Source organism: Phalangium opilio, unplaced genomic scaffold (genome assembly GCF_054372755.1).
Source record: "Phalangium opilio isolate 3A_F unplaced genomic scaffold, DU_Popi_V2 ptg000073l_1, whole genome shotgun sequence".
Classification (NCBI taxonomy): Eukaryota; Metazoa; Arthropoda; class Arachnida; order Opiliones; family Phalangiidae; genus Phalangium; species Phalangium opilio.
This window is the reverse complement of record NW_028324183.1, coordinates 1,584,343-1,599,221: the sequence shown is the minus strand read 5'-3', so window position 1 is coordinate 1,599,221 and position 14,879 is coordinate 1,584,343. Positions and strand designations below refer to the sequence as shown.

General features: G+C 34.9%; 2 protein-coding genes and 1 long non-coding RNA gene across 3 annotated transcripts; all 3 read left to right on the top strand.

The window, feature by feature from the left end:
• The first annotated feature begins 2,681 nt into the window (after positions 1-2,681).
• LOC149659276 (uncharacterized) lies at positions 2,682-3,411 on the top strand. Its single transcript, XM_089844053.1, has 3 exons — positions 2,682-2,925; positions 3,080-3,154; positions 3,228-3,411. The coding sequence occupies exons 1-3, from the start codon at positions 2,843-2,845 to the stop codon at positions 3,409-3,411; spliced, it is 342 nt and encodes a 113-aa protein (XP_089700179.1). The 5' UTR covers positions 2,682-2,842.
• A 7,623-nt stretch (positions 3,412-11,034) lies between these two features.
• Positions 11,035-11,909, top strand: LOC149659275 (uncharacterized). The gene is made up of 3 exons (XR_016369818.1): positions 11,035-11,178; positions 11,261-11,646; positions 11,722-11,909. It is a non-coding gene; the product is annotated as an uncharacterized LOC149659275 (long non-coding RNA).
• A 115-nt stretch (positions 11,910-12,024) lies between these two features.
• Positions 12,025-13,018, top strand: LOC149659274 (uncharacterized). The gene is made up of 5 exons (XM_089844052.1): positions 12,025-12,269; positions 12,330-12,392; positions 12,449-12,712; positions 12,770-12,959; positions 13,007-13,018. The coding sequence occupies exons 1-5, from the start codon at positions 12,208-12,210 to the stop codon at positions 13,016-13,018; spliced, it is 591 nt and encodes a 196-aa protein (XP_089700178.1). The 5' UTR covers positions 12,025-12,207.
• The last annotated feature ends 1,861 nt before the right edge of the window (positions 13,019-14,879 follow it).

Here is a 14,879-nt window from a genome sequence, read left to right as displayed (position 1 = left end):
CGTCTTAAAAAAGTCTATCTATCCCTGACTATATCGAAAACTTCAAAGACGAAGAGGGTGTAGAACTGGATATCACTAAAGTAGAGAAAAATGAAGGTCCCAGATGCCTTAGCAAACTTACGCTTAATCCTTTTTGGGGTAAATTTGGCCAAAAACAAGACACACCTCTACCGAAATAATCAAAGGTGCTTGCGAATTATATGCATTAATACTAAATCCTGACTTGGAGGTTAAAAGTTTACTTACAATCAACGAAAACACCGTACTAGTAAAATACGAACACATTCTAGAAAACGAGATTGTGCACAAACACACAAACGTAGTTATCGCTTGTTACACAACAGCTATGGCCCGTCTACATTTACTAAAACATCTTGAAAAGGTCGGTGACCTTTGTTTTTCTTATGACACGGATAGTTTAGTATACCTCTCGCCAGACGGCGCTCATTTGCTACCCACTGGCGATTATTTAGGGCAACTAAAAATGAATTAGAACTTTATGGGCAAGACGCTTATATTGGTGAATGGGGGAGTGCTGGACCCAAGAACTATTCTATGGATATTCTCGACCCTAAAACGGGCCAAAAAACTAACATTATCAAAGTTAAAGGATTTTATTTAAACGCCTCTACTGAAAATTATATAAATTTCGAAACAATGAAGAAACTACTGGGAGTAAACAACGAAGGTGAACCTCTAATGAACTCGGTTCAAGTCCCTATTGGCCCTCAAATCAGACGTCTACAAGATCATACTCTGATCACGATCAACCAGGCCAAAACAAATCAGGTCGTAGTGGATAAAGTTAGAATAATATCTGACTATAAAACTACCCCATACGGTTATATTAATTAGAATCTTTGACATTTTCCACATAATTTACTTGTATATATTTTAGATACCCCGTATCAGTATTTTAATTAGTATCTCAAGTATTATTTATAGTAATATTAACGTATTTTAACTATTAACATGTAACTATATTTTAACGAATACGCAGCGTTTTTTGGTAACATTTTTGCATTTAGTAAGCTTTTTTTAATTAGTATATATTAGCACTTTAGTCAATAAGTATTGAATTGTTTTGTATAAGTGTAATTTTTATTTTTTGATGATAATTATAGTAATATGTTTTAGTAATATTTCCATATTTTTATCAGTAATCGTTTATTAGTATTTTAGCGTGTATAGCGCGTCAGAAAAAATATATTTTTTCGTCAATCCTGTGAGCATTTTAGTTTAATAACTAACCTAATATTGTACTAAAATCTTATAATAACCATTATAGCTTTTAAATCCTATAAAAGTAGTATTGCTTTATTTTCTATGAAGGTACATGGGTATATATGTACTTTATAATCTCGCATGCAGTAATATTGTTCTATTTTCTATGATGGTAAATGTTTATGTGCTTAATCATCTTGTACTACGATTTTTTGAAGTAGTATTAATTTTGCCTCTTAGTGGATTTGTTTGTTATTAAAAACATTGTAATTCGTATTTTCTAATGATTGCGCATTTTATTTGTATATAAATATTTTAGCGCGTAGGAAAATATATATTTTTCAGTATATGAAGATTTTTAATTTAATAACTAGTATTGTGCTTATTTACCATGTATTCTATGTAACCCGTATTTTCTGATGTTTTTCTTAGTAATATTTCGCATTTTAACTCAAGTAATTGTACTTATTCTCCAAATTCGTATTAAAACTAATGTGAATCAAATTTTATTTATGATGTTTTAGCAGCTCTGCTTCATTTTAACTTCTAATCAACTACCAAACTGTGCAAAAACTGCCGTAATACCACGTTTATGGTATTAAAATGTAATATTGTTCTAACCCTGTATTTCGATTACTAACTAATACACAAAACAGGAGATCACCTAAAACATCATCGTAGCTAAATTTGTACCCTTTTCAATAAACTACGTGGACCTTATATCACTTAAATCTAGTTCTTGTAATATAACATAAGCATACATGGCGAGACCTTAAAATCGTTCAACATTACGGGAAGGTTGGGTGTAGAAAAGACCTACAGAACCTATAGAATTACCCGTAAATTATATCTTAAATGTATACAATATCCTAAAGACACACCAAAATAATACCACTATGGACACTGAATGCCTTCAATACCAATAAACCACGTGACGTGATACCAATACACTAATAATAAATTCAAAATGCCCGCCAACAATATCACGTGATACGTGACGTCATCAATTCCCCCCCCCATCATATTTTCCCCTCGGGCGCTGTACCATCTAGAGAGAAGAACGAAAAGGGGGAAGAAATGACCCCCCTCCTCACAGTACCACCGTATAGCGACAATCTTGTCGCTATACGGTGGTCTATACTCTCTAAGTATCTTAATTTTAAGATGGTAGCGGAAGATTTACCGATTTCGGATGCGTTCCCGGTTCAAATATATAACCAGGGAGAAGACGTGGAAGATATTAGTGACGATGAAAGTGTAATAATTTTTTGGGAGGAAATTACTGGTGATGAACTCGATTATAATGTTGAAGATAACGAAGAAGTTAATGTGGTGGTGGAGGAGGCTGGAGATAGTGACACACTTCCAATTTTGAGCGTGGAGGACTTGTAAGTAATTTTCAATAATAGTATCATCATACGCGTTATTTGGGTCTGATTTTATTTTGAACTTAATAGAGATGCTTTAGACGATTACGAGGGTAATCCCACACCGCAATTCATCGCTGAAGTAATGAATTGCGATGGATTTAAGTAAATAAACAGGGTGTTATAATTAGTTTGTTAAATAGTACTAATAAAATTACAATATTAGAATTATCGCTAACATCCGGGGTTTGATGATGCCCAGCATTATAATTGCGGGGGTTGAGGATCTCATGTTAAAGTTGGAAGACATCACCGCCGAGCAGATGCACCCCATGTACGTGTTGCTAATTATATAAATAGTATAGGCATAACTAATTAGGGTGAAGTACGTATCTCATAGTGTTTCGCAGGGAGCTAGAAAGCCGTGCTTCCCCCTATTATTTACTTCTGGTACAAGGAGATGTGTATTTATTTACATTTATATTTAGCCCGGAGAGAGATGCACATCATTTGAAGTACATCCCGAATGATGCGTATATAACCCCTAATTGTGACGGTTTCAGGTACTTAATTAGTTTTCAACATAATTATCAATTATATTTTCATAATTTGTTCGATTATTTTCATTTTTCTAAGTGTTGCGGCTGCTGTTTACGAGATATTTATTCGGAGGAGGGACGCCCGTACGGTGAACCCCGAAGTTGATTCTGAGGTGGAGGCGCAATTACTTGTGTTTGACCGGACGGTCTTAAACCATATAAATCGGTTTATCTTAACTGAATCATTAGGCTATTTGGAAGATGCCTACATTTACAATTAAAGACGTTTTATTGATGTTGTTTCATTCGATTTATTCATACCCTAAATGACTAATTACAATATCCTTGTGATTTTAAATCCACTCGGAAAATAATATACATTTAGATAGTGCACACAAATACCTCTTATTATTACGGACAGTTTTATGTCTAAGCATGCATGTAATAATGGGTCCATCATCCTCGATTTCGTTGGCTTTGGGACATCCCACTTCATTCAAGTCTATAACTTCCCGATTAATAATGTTCAACAAAAAGAAACACTTTTCCTCTCCCTTACAGAATACGCGATGGTCCTCTAACTCGGGGTCTCGCATTTTTATACACTTTAGCAATACCATCATCTAATACGTCATTCTAGCTTTGACTGAACATTATTGGTAATAACGCCATGATATTAACCTGGGTTTTATGGGGTATTTTTAATTTTGTGGAATGATCTAGAATAATCGGTAGGGCTGGGTTTTTACAGGGATTCTTTATTTTCCCCCAACGTCATCTGGAGGTTCATACCCCCTTAACCATTTGATTAATTCGGGAGAAATTAATGGTTCAAATTTTAATGTAGTTAACATATTAAAATACTGTTTATTTCTTAAATCATAATTCACCCTATCTTCATACTTCAAGGTATGTACTTCTACATCCGAGAATCGAACGCGCTTCATTGACCTGCCAATCAAAAACACCCCTTGCAGGTGCGAGAGAGGGGTGCGTCAATCAAAAAGACTTAACCGTCCACTTTAAAGTTTCTTATATGATTCTCTCCATCTTAACCATTTTCTCATCCACCATCTTGTCCTACCTTCCACTGTGCATCCTCCCCTTCCTTCCACTGCACATCCTCCATCCTCCAATCCTTCACTCCTCAATCCTCACTCCTCCCCTGCCTTCCACTGTACCTGCACTGGGAACGGCATATATGTACTACTGCCACCATATTTCAAAACAAATAACCAAAGATGTAAATGATAAAAAAATGAGAAAAATGAAATAAGTAACTACTTAAAATAAAATTTATTACAAATTACTTAGCCTTTTCCTTTCAAATGTAGGTCTATTATGGGTACTTCATAATTATCCTACATAACGGTGAACATTATTAAATATAGCTATTTTGAATACAAAAAGACCTAGGTGTATTCTCTACATGTATACAGAGGCCTTTAACGTCGTTCTCGTTTTTATGGACATACAAACTTTATATCTCGCATAAGACAGCTTGCGTACTGCTTTGGCGCAGATAGGTTTGAGCATTCGGCTCTACAAAGAGAATAAAATGTACTAAAATAGTTGATAGCTGATAAAATAAATGTAGTATTGAAACCTAACAAAACGTGTTCGTTAATTTTAAGTTGTGCTTCGGATGTATGGGGTGTGTTCAACTTCTGTTCCAACGTCCAAGACTTTAGAATAACGTGCTCGAAACAATATATTTCACTTTATCCCCTTTCTTTTAAACAATTGATGGCTCAAAAACTTAATTAAACTGAGTATTTGAGGGGTAATTAAGAGTTCGAAGTATCTGGCGGGGTTTATCTAGCGCTATGAACGGCATCACCGAGAGCTAACCTCTCCTCGTCATTGTTAAGCCTCGTTTTCAAAGCAGCGGGTTTCAGCCAAAAAAAAATACGCGCGAGCCATTTTATTGGTTTGTCGCTATCGCCTAAAATATCGCGCCTTGTTTCTCGCTGAAAGGTTTTCAAAGAAGCGATTGCTCTATAGGCCCAGTGCGGTTTGACCGATTTGTATCAAGATGGAAATGTTGCCACGAGGAATCGTCAAGTTGGGTAGAGACGGAAGACCTTTGAGGTGATGGTAACGGATTTCGACTGTGTATCTGGGAATGACAGTTAAGATGAGTTTCGCGCGCGAAACTTCTCCCGCACCTAACACACGAATATTTAGTATCGCCATGCTGTTTGTGGATGTGTCTTTCCAACGTATATTTTATCTCAAATTTCCGATCACAAATGCGGCATTGAAAATCGTCATGCTGCTTGCAAACGTGTTTTGACAGCTTGTTTTCACTCTTATATCGCTTACCACGAGTGTTACACAGAAACATTTCTACCAATTTTGTGAAATACTACTATTTTATGGAGGGTGTAACTCAGAGTAGAATAATGAGGAATATTTCGGTGGGTTTATATACCGTCTTCACTTCGTACCACTTTGAGACTATCGAAATCTCCCACTGGCTATCTGGGGAGTTAAAATGTATGCTTAATGAAAAAAATGGAATTGCCGGGTGAACTGACTCCTCGAACTGCTTTGAGACTTATGAGATTTCATTCTGTCTTATCTTTGAAGATAAAAGTGTGTTTAGTAGATAAATGAAAAGGGAGAATGAAGATATTTTAATTTTTTTATTGTTTAGTATATAAATGAAAAGAAAGAGTGAAAAAAATTAATCCTCTTCAGGATCGGCCAATATCAAGATTGATTTGTTTTTGTAACTTGTCTGTCTCGATGATGGGCTTCACCCTCCTTTCCTTTTTAGATATCTCTGAACCTGTAGACTGAGGTCTTTTCCTCTGGCTGGCGGAACCTAATTCAGGAACAAACGAAGGTTCGGTTATAGTCTCGACCCCCCCGGATTTCGTGTGAAGGGGGGACTATTTCCGTCTCGCCGTCCACCGGCAACGGGATTTTCTCCACTGTACTGTCCTTGTCCACCTGTCATAACCTAGTTCTACTCAATGTATAATACTCCATGTTCCTATCTATCTTTAAAATGTTTATTACTCCATCTTATGTTCAAGCAGACGCGATCAATAGTTTTTGTCAGGATGACGACGTTGTACAAATCCATTGTTATTAAATTTAAGTGTTCATTACCGGAGTCTATTAATCCATAGAAATACAAGTACACCAAAATGGCGAAGGTGCTCTCGTTTCTTCGTGGGAATGTATCATCTAATCTCAAGTCTGAATAACTTTAATCTACCTCGCTCTATTGACTGTTGTTCACATCACCAAGGCTTAGCTGTCAGCTTTACCCACCGTTGCAACTAGAGATGGCCGATACCAGGCTTAACCCGATACCGATCGATACCGGTACAAACATGAACCGATACCGATCGATACCGATATTTACTCACTATGATTCAAAACCCGATACTTCAACCGATACCGATATGGTATCGGTTCATCCCTAGAAAAGTAGGCGCGTACTATGAACGATTTTCGCTTATTAGTTGTTAGATAAACTGAATTCAGGTACTTTTTATATAAATGAGAACTCGACACGATTGAAATTAATAGAAATGAGATATTATCACCATCATTACGTTACTAAAAGACCTAAAATGTCATGTAGCGCCATATAACGCATTTTAAACGAGTATCGGTTTAGTATTGGTATCGAACCAACCGATCCGATACTATCGGGAAACCCCGAGTATCGGTGTCGGTACCGATAGGGTATCGGTACCGGTTCATCCCTAGTTGCAACTGTTTGTTTTTATCAACCTACCATGGCATTATCTTTACCGCCAATTCTACCGTTTGATCTTCACACCGATAATAACAACCTCAACGCCGCTTGGACCAAATGGTGTCTCCGATTTGAGAACTATCTTCTTGCTTCGGGAGTCAAGGATTCAGCTCGACAGAAAGCTCTTTTGCTAGACTGTGTGGGTGATCCTGTACAAGATATATTCTATGCGTTACCTGGCAGTGCTACAACAGTTGATTATCAAGATTCTAAAGATTTGTTAACCAGTCACTTTGCACCTAAACAAAACATCGACTACGAAATCTTCAAGTTTCGAGAAGCAAAGCAAGTAGCAACAGAGAATATAGATGCCTATCACGTTCGACTACGTACATTATCACAATTCTGCGCTTTTGATGATGTTGAATTGGAAATCAAACGCCATATCGTTCAAACCTGTCATTCAAAAAAGTTACGACGTGCCACATTACAGGATCCTTCCAGCCACCACCATAGAGAGCACCAATCATCTACCATCGGCACCAACCACCATTTCTTATCTTGAGAACTCGACCGCAAAACACGCCTCAATTAATCTTTTCACCAAACGTGACGTATCCAATTCTCAACAATCACAATGTGGCTTATGTGTGCTCTTTTCATTGTCTCTTTGGCGGAAGCATCATTGGCTGCGATGGAGGTAGACGCGGGCTTTACGGAAAGCGACACAGATGGTAGTTTGCTTTTGATACTTCGGCCAAACATTATGGTGGATGGAAGTAGTAGTAAGTTACCACACTTTTAGGCATGCAAATTAGCCAACAATGATCCAAATTTGCATAATTCAGAAATCCCACTTTTGACTATGCAAATTAGGATCTAAATTTGTATAATTCAGAGATCCGACCTTAAACATGTAACCGAAAATGATTATAATTTGCATAATTCAGAATCACACCTGTCAATCAAATGCGAGTCACGTGTGAGTCACGTGCAGTGTTGTGACGTAGGTAAAATTTGTAAGATATATCAGCAACAGGGTTTGAAATGATATTAGTTCGGGACAAAACTTAAAGCTATAATGAACTGGGAAAAACTACGGCTCGAAACTTTTAAAGATTACCCCGTTAGTAATATAAATCCATCAGAGTTTGCGAAACATGGTTTTTATTATTTAAAGAAGGGCGACGCCGTTAAATGTTTTTATTGCGATATAACATTACATAGTTGGAAAGTTAATGATAAAGTAAATGAGGAGCATCGAAAATATTCCCCGGAATGCCCAATTGTTAAAGGGTTTTCAACATGCAACATACCCATACATTGTTCTAACGACGAGTCAGGGAGAGATGTACCACCAACGGAGAAATACGTTCCAACTACAAGCAAACCCAAGACTAAAGAATATTGTAATAATAGATGTTGTACGCAGCGTTTTTTTGAGGTTACAAAAGAATATGTCTGTTTAGGTGGGTTATTACTTATCCTTCCCATAACTGTACCTGTAGGAATTATTTGTGGAATGTTATCTATGAACCCAGCAGTAGCGCTTCTTGGTTTCTATCCTCTACTCTTACCGATTTTAGATCAGAATTTTTTTAAAACAGGATTGTGTCAATGGTGTAAAAAACAGATCAAAGGATGAAATAAATTTTTTAAAAAACAATGTTTATTTGTATTGATTACATCACGATTAAATTCTGCGATAAATATTCCAAAAATTTGGAAATAAATTTAAAAGGTGTCTTTCCATCCGCTCCAAGTCTTGATGATAATAATAATCAATAGCGTCTTTTGAAAATACTTTAAAAGTGGGGTCATACGCTAATCTCAAGTTTCTATCTTCCAAAATACTTGGAAGATATGGAGATCTTGTAATGAGACTAAATTTATTTTTAAAATTTTCGAAAGTGAAAGTTAAATCCATTAAAGAATGATTATATTTATGCAATTCTTCAATAACTACGCTAATATAAAATAACTTAAACAAATTAACAGTATAACTAACAGGTGTAATAATATATTTAATATGGGGGTTGTCATTGCATTGTCTGTTCTTTATAGTCAAACGAGTGTTGAATTCATACAAAAGTTTTACAATCGCAGTATTTAATACCGATTCAACACTCGCTTGATCGTGACACACATACCCTAAAACGTACGCTGCTCGATAACATTGATCAAGTTCATTAGGGTTGTATTTATGTAAACTTCCTAGTTTACATGCCGAACTACAAACGTAGCGTCCACAATCTCGGGTATTGATAGAGGTCCAATCTTTCCATCCATCATGTCGGTAGTAAGATATTTTAACGATGTTGTTAGCGCACAAGTTTTTAAACATTTCGCGACGTACAAGTTGATTAATGACACGCTTCGATATTAGATTGTGTCCTTCAAACTTTTTACGATTGTTCTCAATTTCGATCAAACATAATGTACCTAATCGAGGTATCGCGTTTGCACCTTCTGATTTAATACTAAAAGGTTTGCAACACACATAACTCGAAAACCGATGATTTATATTTTTACGCGATTCAATACCAAAAACGTTCTCCATTTTTGAGAATTTTTATTTCACCAAAAGGTGATGGTTCACTATCTCGTGAATTATAATTGACAGCGTTCTTTAAAAATAACTTCTTTCTGGGGTTAAATTCTGCGAAAATAATTCCAAAAACTTGGAAATGAATATAACATTTTTTGTTCTATTTTTTGCAACTCTAGGCGTGCATAATTAACAGCGTCTTTTGAAAATACTTTAAAAGTGGGGTCATATATTAAACCGATTTTATCTCTCAAAATTCTTGGAATATTTTTAGATTTTGTAAAGAGATTAAATTTTATTTTCATTTTTTCGAAAGTGAAAGTTAAATCCATTAACGAATGATTAAATTTATGCAATTCTTCAATAACTACGTTAATATATAATAACTTTATCACATTAACAGTATAACTAATACGGGGATCACCATTAATATAATAGTAGTAATCATCATTGTCAATTTTGTTCTTTATGATCAAACGAGTGTTAAATTCATACAAAAGTTTTATAATTGCTGTGTTTAATACCGATTCAACACTCGCTTGATCGTGACACACATACCCTAAAACATACGCTGCTTGACTCGAATGTTGACATTGATCAAGTTCATGAGGGTAGTATTTATGTAAACGTCCTAGTTTACACTCCGTAGTCAAGATGTAACGTCCGCAATCCCTGGTATCGATCGAGACTACATCTCTCCAATAATCATATCGGTTACGAGATACTTTAACAATGTTGTTGGTGCACAAGTTTTTTAACATTTCACTGTGTACAAGTTGAGCAATAGCATACTTCGATATTAGATTGTTTCCTTCAAACTTTTTACGATTGTCCTCAATTTCGATCAGGCATAACGTACCTAACCGAGGTATCGCGTTCGCAGCTTGTGATTTAATACAAAAAGCTTCGCCACACGCGTAACTCGAAAATCGATAATTTATATTGTTACTTGAACCAAAAACCATGTGATGCATGCATTCTCCAAACCCGGAATCCATTTTTTGAATTTTTATTTCACTAAAAGGTAAATGATGGTTCACTATCTTGCAAATCCTTACCAATCCCAATCTTCACCTTCAAGTTCTACGAAAGATGGATTGGCATTTTGAAAATCTTCGTAAGATTTGTTAGTGGCATTCTTTGAAAAAATCACTTCATACACGTTATCAATGGATACATTGTCACGAAAGTGACCGGTTTTACAAAAAGAGTATCGAACCTTAAAAAATGTATCCCTAAATCTAGACAGTGTATTTGATAAGGATGATTTAGAGTAATTGCCGAACCGTAAAGAATCGATTACAACACTAATATATAACAGCTTCAAGAAATTTGAGCTGAAGCTGTTAGATGTTGCGTAATTCTTGCGAAATGGGTTTTTATACGTCAGCGTAGAGTTGCATTCGTAAATGATTTTAACAATCACCGTGTTAATTACTGCTTGAACAGCTTCACTGTCGTGACAAACGTATCCCAGAACGTAGGCCGCCTCTTTTCGATGTTGACAACGCCAGTTTTGTTTGTTATAGTACTTATGAATCCGACCTAGTTTACACTCCGTTGTAGGGATGTAAATACCACAATCAACCGTATCGATTTGACATAATGAGTCAACTGTACAGAAAGTGACCAAAGATAGTTCTACAACATAACTCTCCCGCTTGTTTTTCAAAATTTCTTCGCAAACGAGTTTTCTAATCACTGTGTGAGTTATTTTATACTTTCGCGCAAATTTCTGACGATTGTCTTCAATTTCGATTAGACATAACGTCCCTAACCGAGGTACGTTATTTTTACAATCATGTTCAATAATATTTTTTTCATTAAAATTGTACGAATAAATTTCTCTCATTTTTTGGGGAAGCTACACAAATAATAGTTTGGTTCCTCTTCACTGTCCCAGTATGAACACTCTTTTTCTTGGCGTTGAGCTTTGTAACAAAACTGGTTACAATTGATACAAAAAAAACTATTGTCCAGAATCGCGTAAGCGTTTTCAATATTGGTGATTAAAACTTTACCGTATTGTTTATAAATGGCTTTTTTAAATTTTTCACAATTATTGTTAACGCAGTAATGAATTTCACCACCAATAGATGAGAAACTAGCAATATCGTCTTTTTCACAAAAAAGACAGTTTAGATCCTGACCACTCTGTAACTCAGTTTGGCCTGTGGTATTTAATTCCGAAAATTGTTTTGTATTCAAGTCTGTGAAAAGTAATAATATCTTATAAGAAACACGCACGTTGTGAGGGCCTCTTTTAAAATCATACATTTATAATATGCACCCTTCTTAAAACGACTGATAAATATTTTTCGATAGGGACGCTCATTAATATGGACCCTTCTTTAAAATCGTTAATACATAAAAAACCAACAGTTAAATATTTTTTCAAAGAAAACTAGGGATGACCTCGACGCTCATTACAAATTCCTAACTAGACTTCTTAAGCTAACAACCTTGAAAATTTCTTATATAAACTGAACGGATTTCAAAGTTTCACATCATAACGCAAGAAACTTTAAGTTTGAAAATATCTTCATAGATAAAGTCTAGATTACTACTAGAAAAATGTGTCCAGCAAAATCTTTTGACTGAAACGCTGCTCAACCGGTTGAGGAATTGTAAGTTATTTTAGCTAGCAAGTTAAAATTATTTTTTAATACCGGATCTATTTTATATAGCGCTTTACCCCAACTCTGGGATATCGATGATGAATTGGAAGTAGAACCAATCATCATCCACGAGGAGTATGATATCCCAGATGGGGTGGAGGAGGAAATAAACGAATTAATCGCGAGTATTGATATGTTCGCCGAAGCCGACGACCCGGATGTTGTATCGACGGAATCATCCTCGGATGAAGAAACGTAAGGTTTTAAATAAGTTTGAGGAATTGTAAGATACCTAACAAGAAATTTTTAAAACAGCGAAAGCGAAGAACTTTACAACGCAATGATTCAAGAGTACCCTTGCATGCAAATTGATTTAAAGTAAAGCAAAATAAATTATTATCTAAAAATTAATAAACTAATACATGTTTTTACAGTCTTAAATATCCCTATCCTACATTGTGTTCTTGTTGTTTTTCCACCGAATTTAATTCTCATGTCATTTTTCGTACTATTGAATCCCGCTATATTTTATACTTTTGCGCTACTCCTAATTGCCCTCTTTTCCGAACTATCATCTGCCTTACCTGGGATCAGTCTAATTTCTATCCAATTAACATTTTCCTAGACACCTATTTCCTTTCTAAATATAAAGCATACCGACTTCCCCTATACGAAAAAGATCTACAAATTGACTTAAAGTAAGTTGTAAATGAGTTTTATTGTATATAAAAACTAATTTTAACCTATTTTTATAGTTCTACCTACGATATTCCTACTCGCTGTCCTAATTGTTATTGTCGTACTCCAAACCACTACACTATCAGGGAAACTATCTGCGTTCCGGAACGACATACAACTGTCTACAAGCTCTACTTCTGTCCTATTCGAGACTGTCCTTTATACCAACATCTCATCTGCTTCTCCTATCATCAAAAATATTATCCTGTTCATATTTTAAATAATTCTCATTTCTGTTTTCTTATTGATCGTAGACGCTTACCTAAATTATTATCTCAAATTAATTCACAATAAAAATATATATATTATAACGAAACTTGTCTCTTATCTTTTTATATTAAGCTTAAACACTCTATAAGAATCCCCTCTCTTAAACAACCGTAGTGCCAAACATTTCTTAAAAAAGTAGTTAACCTTGACAACGCCCAATAATAATTCTTTTGAAATAGTAGATATCTCGGGGAAAACTTTATCATTTTCTTTTAACGCTTCATCCGAGAAAGTCTTTTAAAAAACATGGGTCTCCCTAGCAATAACGAAGAAGCTTCCGAAAACTAGTACGTTATTCTATCTTGGTAGTTTCTTATAGATTTTAAAGATTTGTCTTTTATACTATAGTTCTCAAACTCCGGCTACTTTGGATTTTCCGCGTCAAAATGAAATGGAATTGGCTAGTATCTATCGGTAAGCGAAAAAATCTATTTTTACTATAAATTTAAAAAATTAATAGTTATATACATTTTGTAGATTTAACTGTTCTTTTTCTGAAATCATGCCTTGCTCTAACTGTTTTTCGTCGCAATATCATATTGTATCCTATACTGTATTAGCTATTATTGGAATTGTTGACGCTTACTATTGTACTAATGTTAATTGTGTTTATTATTTAAAATTATTTTGCTATTGTACACACTCCATTTGTTTTATTCCTTGTCGCGGGTATTACGACGATTGGAGTACGCGATTTGCCCAAGAATTGGGCTTACCACTATTTTTATAATGTTTAAATATATTTTTACCATTTTTCAAAAAACATATATTTTTATTATTGTAATTTACAAGTGATTAAAAAAGATTTTTAAAATTCAATTAAACAGTACGAAATCATTTGTTGAATGCTTAAAACACATTGAATATTTTGAGGATTACGTAAATTATTTTCGAATGATTTTAACAGATCGGTTAAATTTAACGTGCTGCAAAATGCGTGCAAGGTAGTTTTACTCTCGCGTTTAACATCCAATAGTTTGTTTTCAAAATCACCCAAAAGAATTCGAAAGGTGAGTAACATATTTTTTAAGAAAATTCTTTGATTAATAATAAAGTTAATATGTGTAGTAATAAACCCGTTTACGGGGTCTTGCATAATAAGCGTAAATACTCCGGGTTTAATTGTCACTGGAACGCTTTCGTCATACGTAAAGACAAGACCGTAACTCGTAATAGATATATAGATGTTCTGACAACGATAAAATTTAATTGACGATTTCTGCATACAGGCCGCGAATTCAGATTTACGTTTGTTCAAGATGTACCATATTTTATACGGTATTAAAATAAAGTTTTCACTTTCAACAATAACTGTTGGTTCTACGTCTCTTCCCCGCGGACAAACAGTTACCGTTACACCGCTTTTTGTTAAGTGTAAGTTCAAATCGCGAAACATAGCCATATTTTTATAAAAAAGTATTACTCACAACACATCACGGGTATTTTTATTCAGGAACGAGCAGTGCAGTTTCAAACATGTACTTTCGATTGACTTTCCTAACAAAAACTCGGGGTCTTTTTATACCAAAATATCTCCACTTAAAAATTCCATAATATTACCCTTAAGCGATAGAAAAGTCTTATACCTGATAATTACGAGAAAATAAAAACCTTGGGAGAATTCACACGTGATTTTTGAAAGTATAATTAACTACGAGAGAGAATTTTTTTTTTAAGTTTTTGACCCTTCGACCTTTTTGCAAAAATATCATCCATTTTAAGATCGGAGCACCTTTTCCCCGAAAAATCCCTGTTTAAATTCCCACACTTTTTCGTTTTTTATAAACCATTAAATACCAATTAAAGCTTTCCATCTGTGTAGGACGTGTATTGGAAAGCGTCTTTAGCCTTCTACAT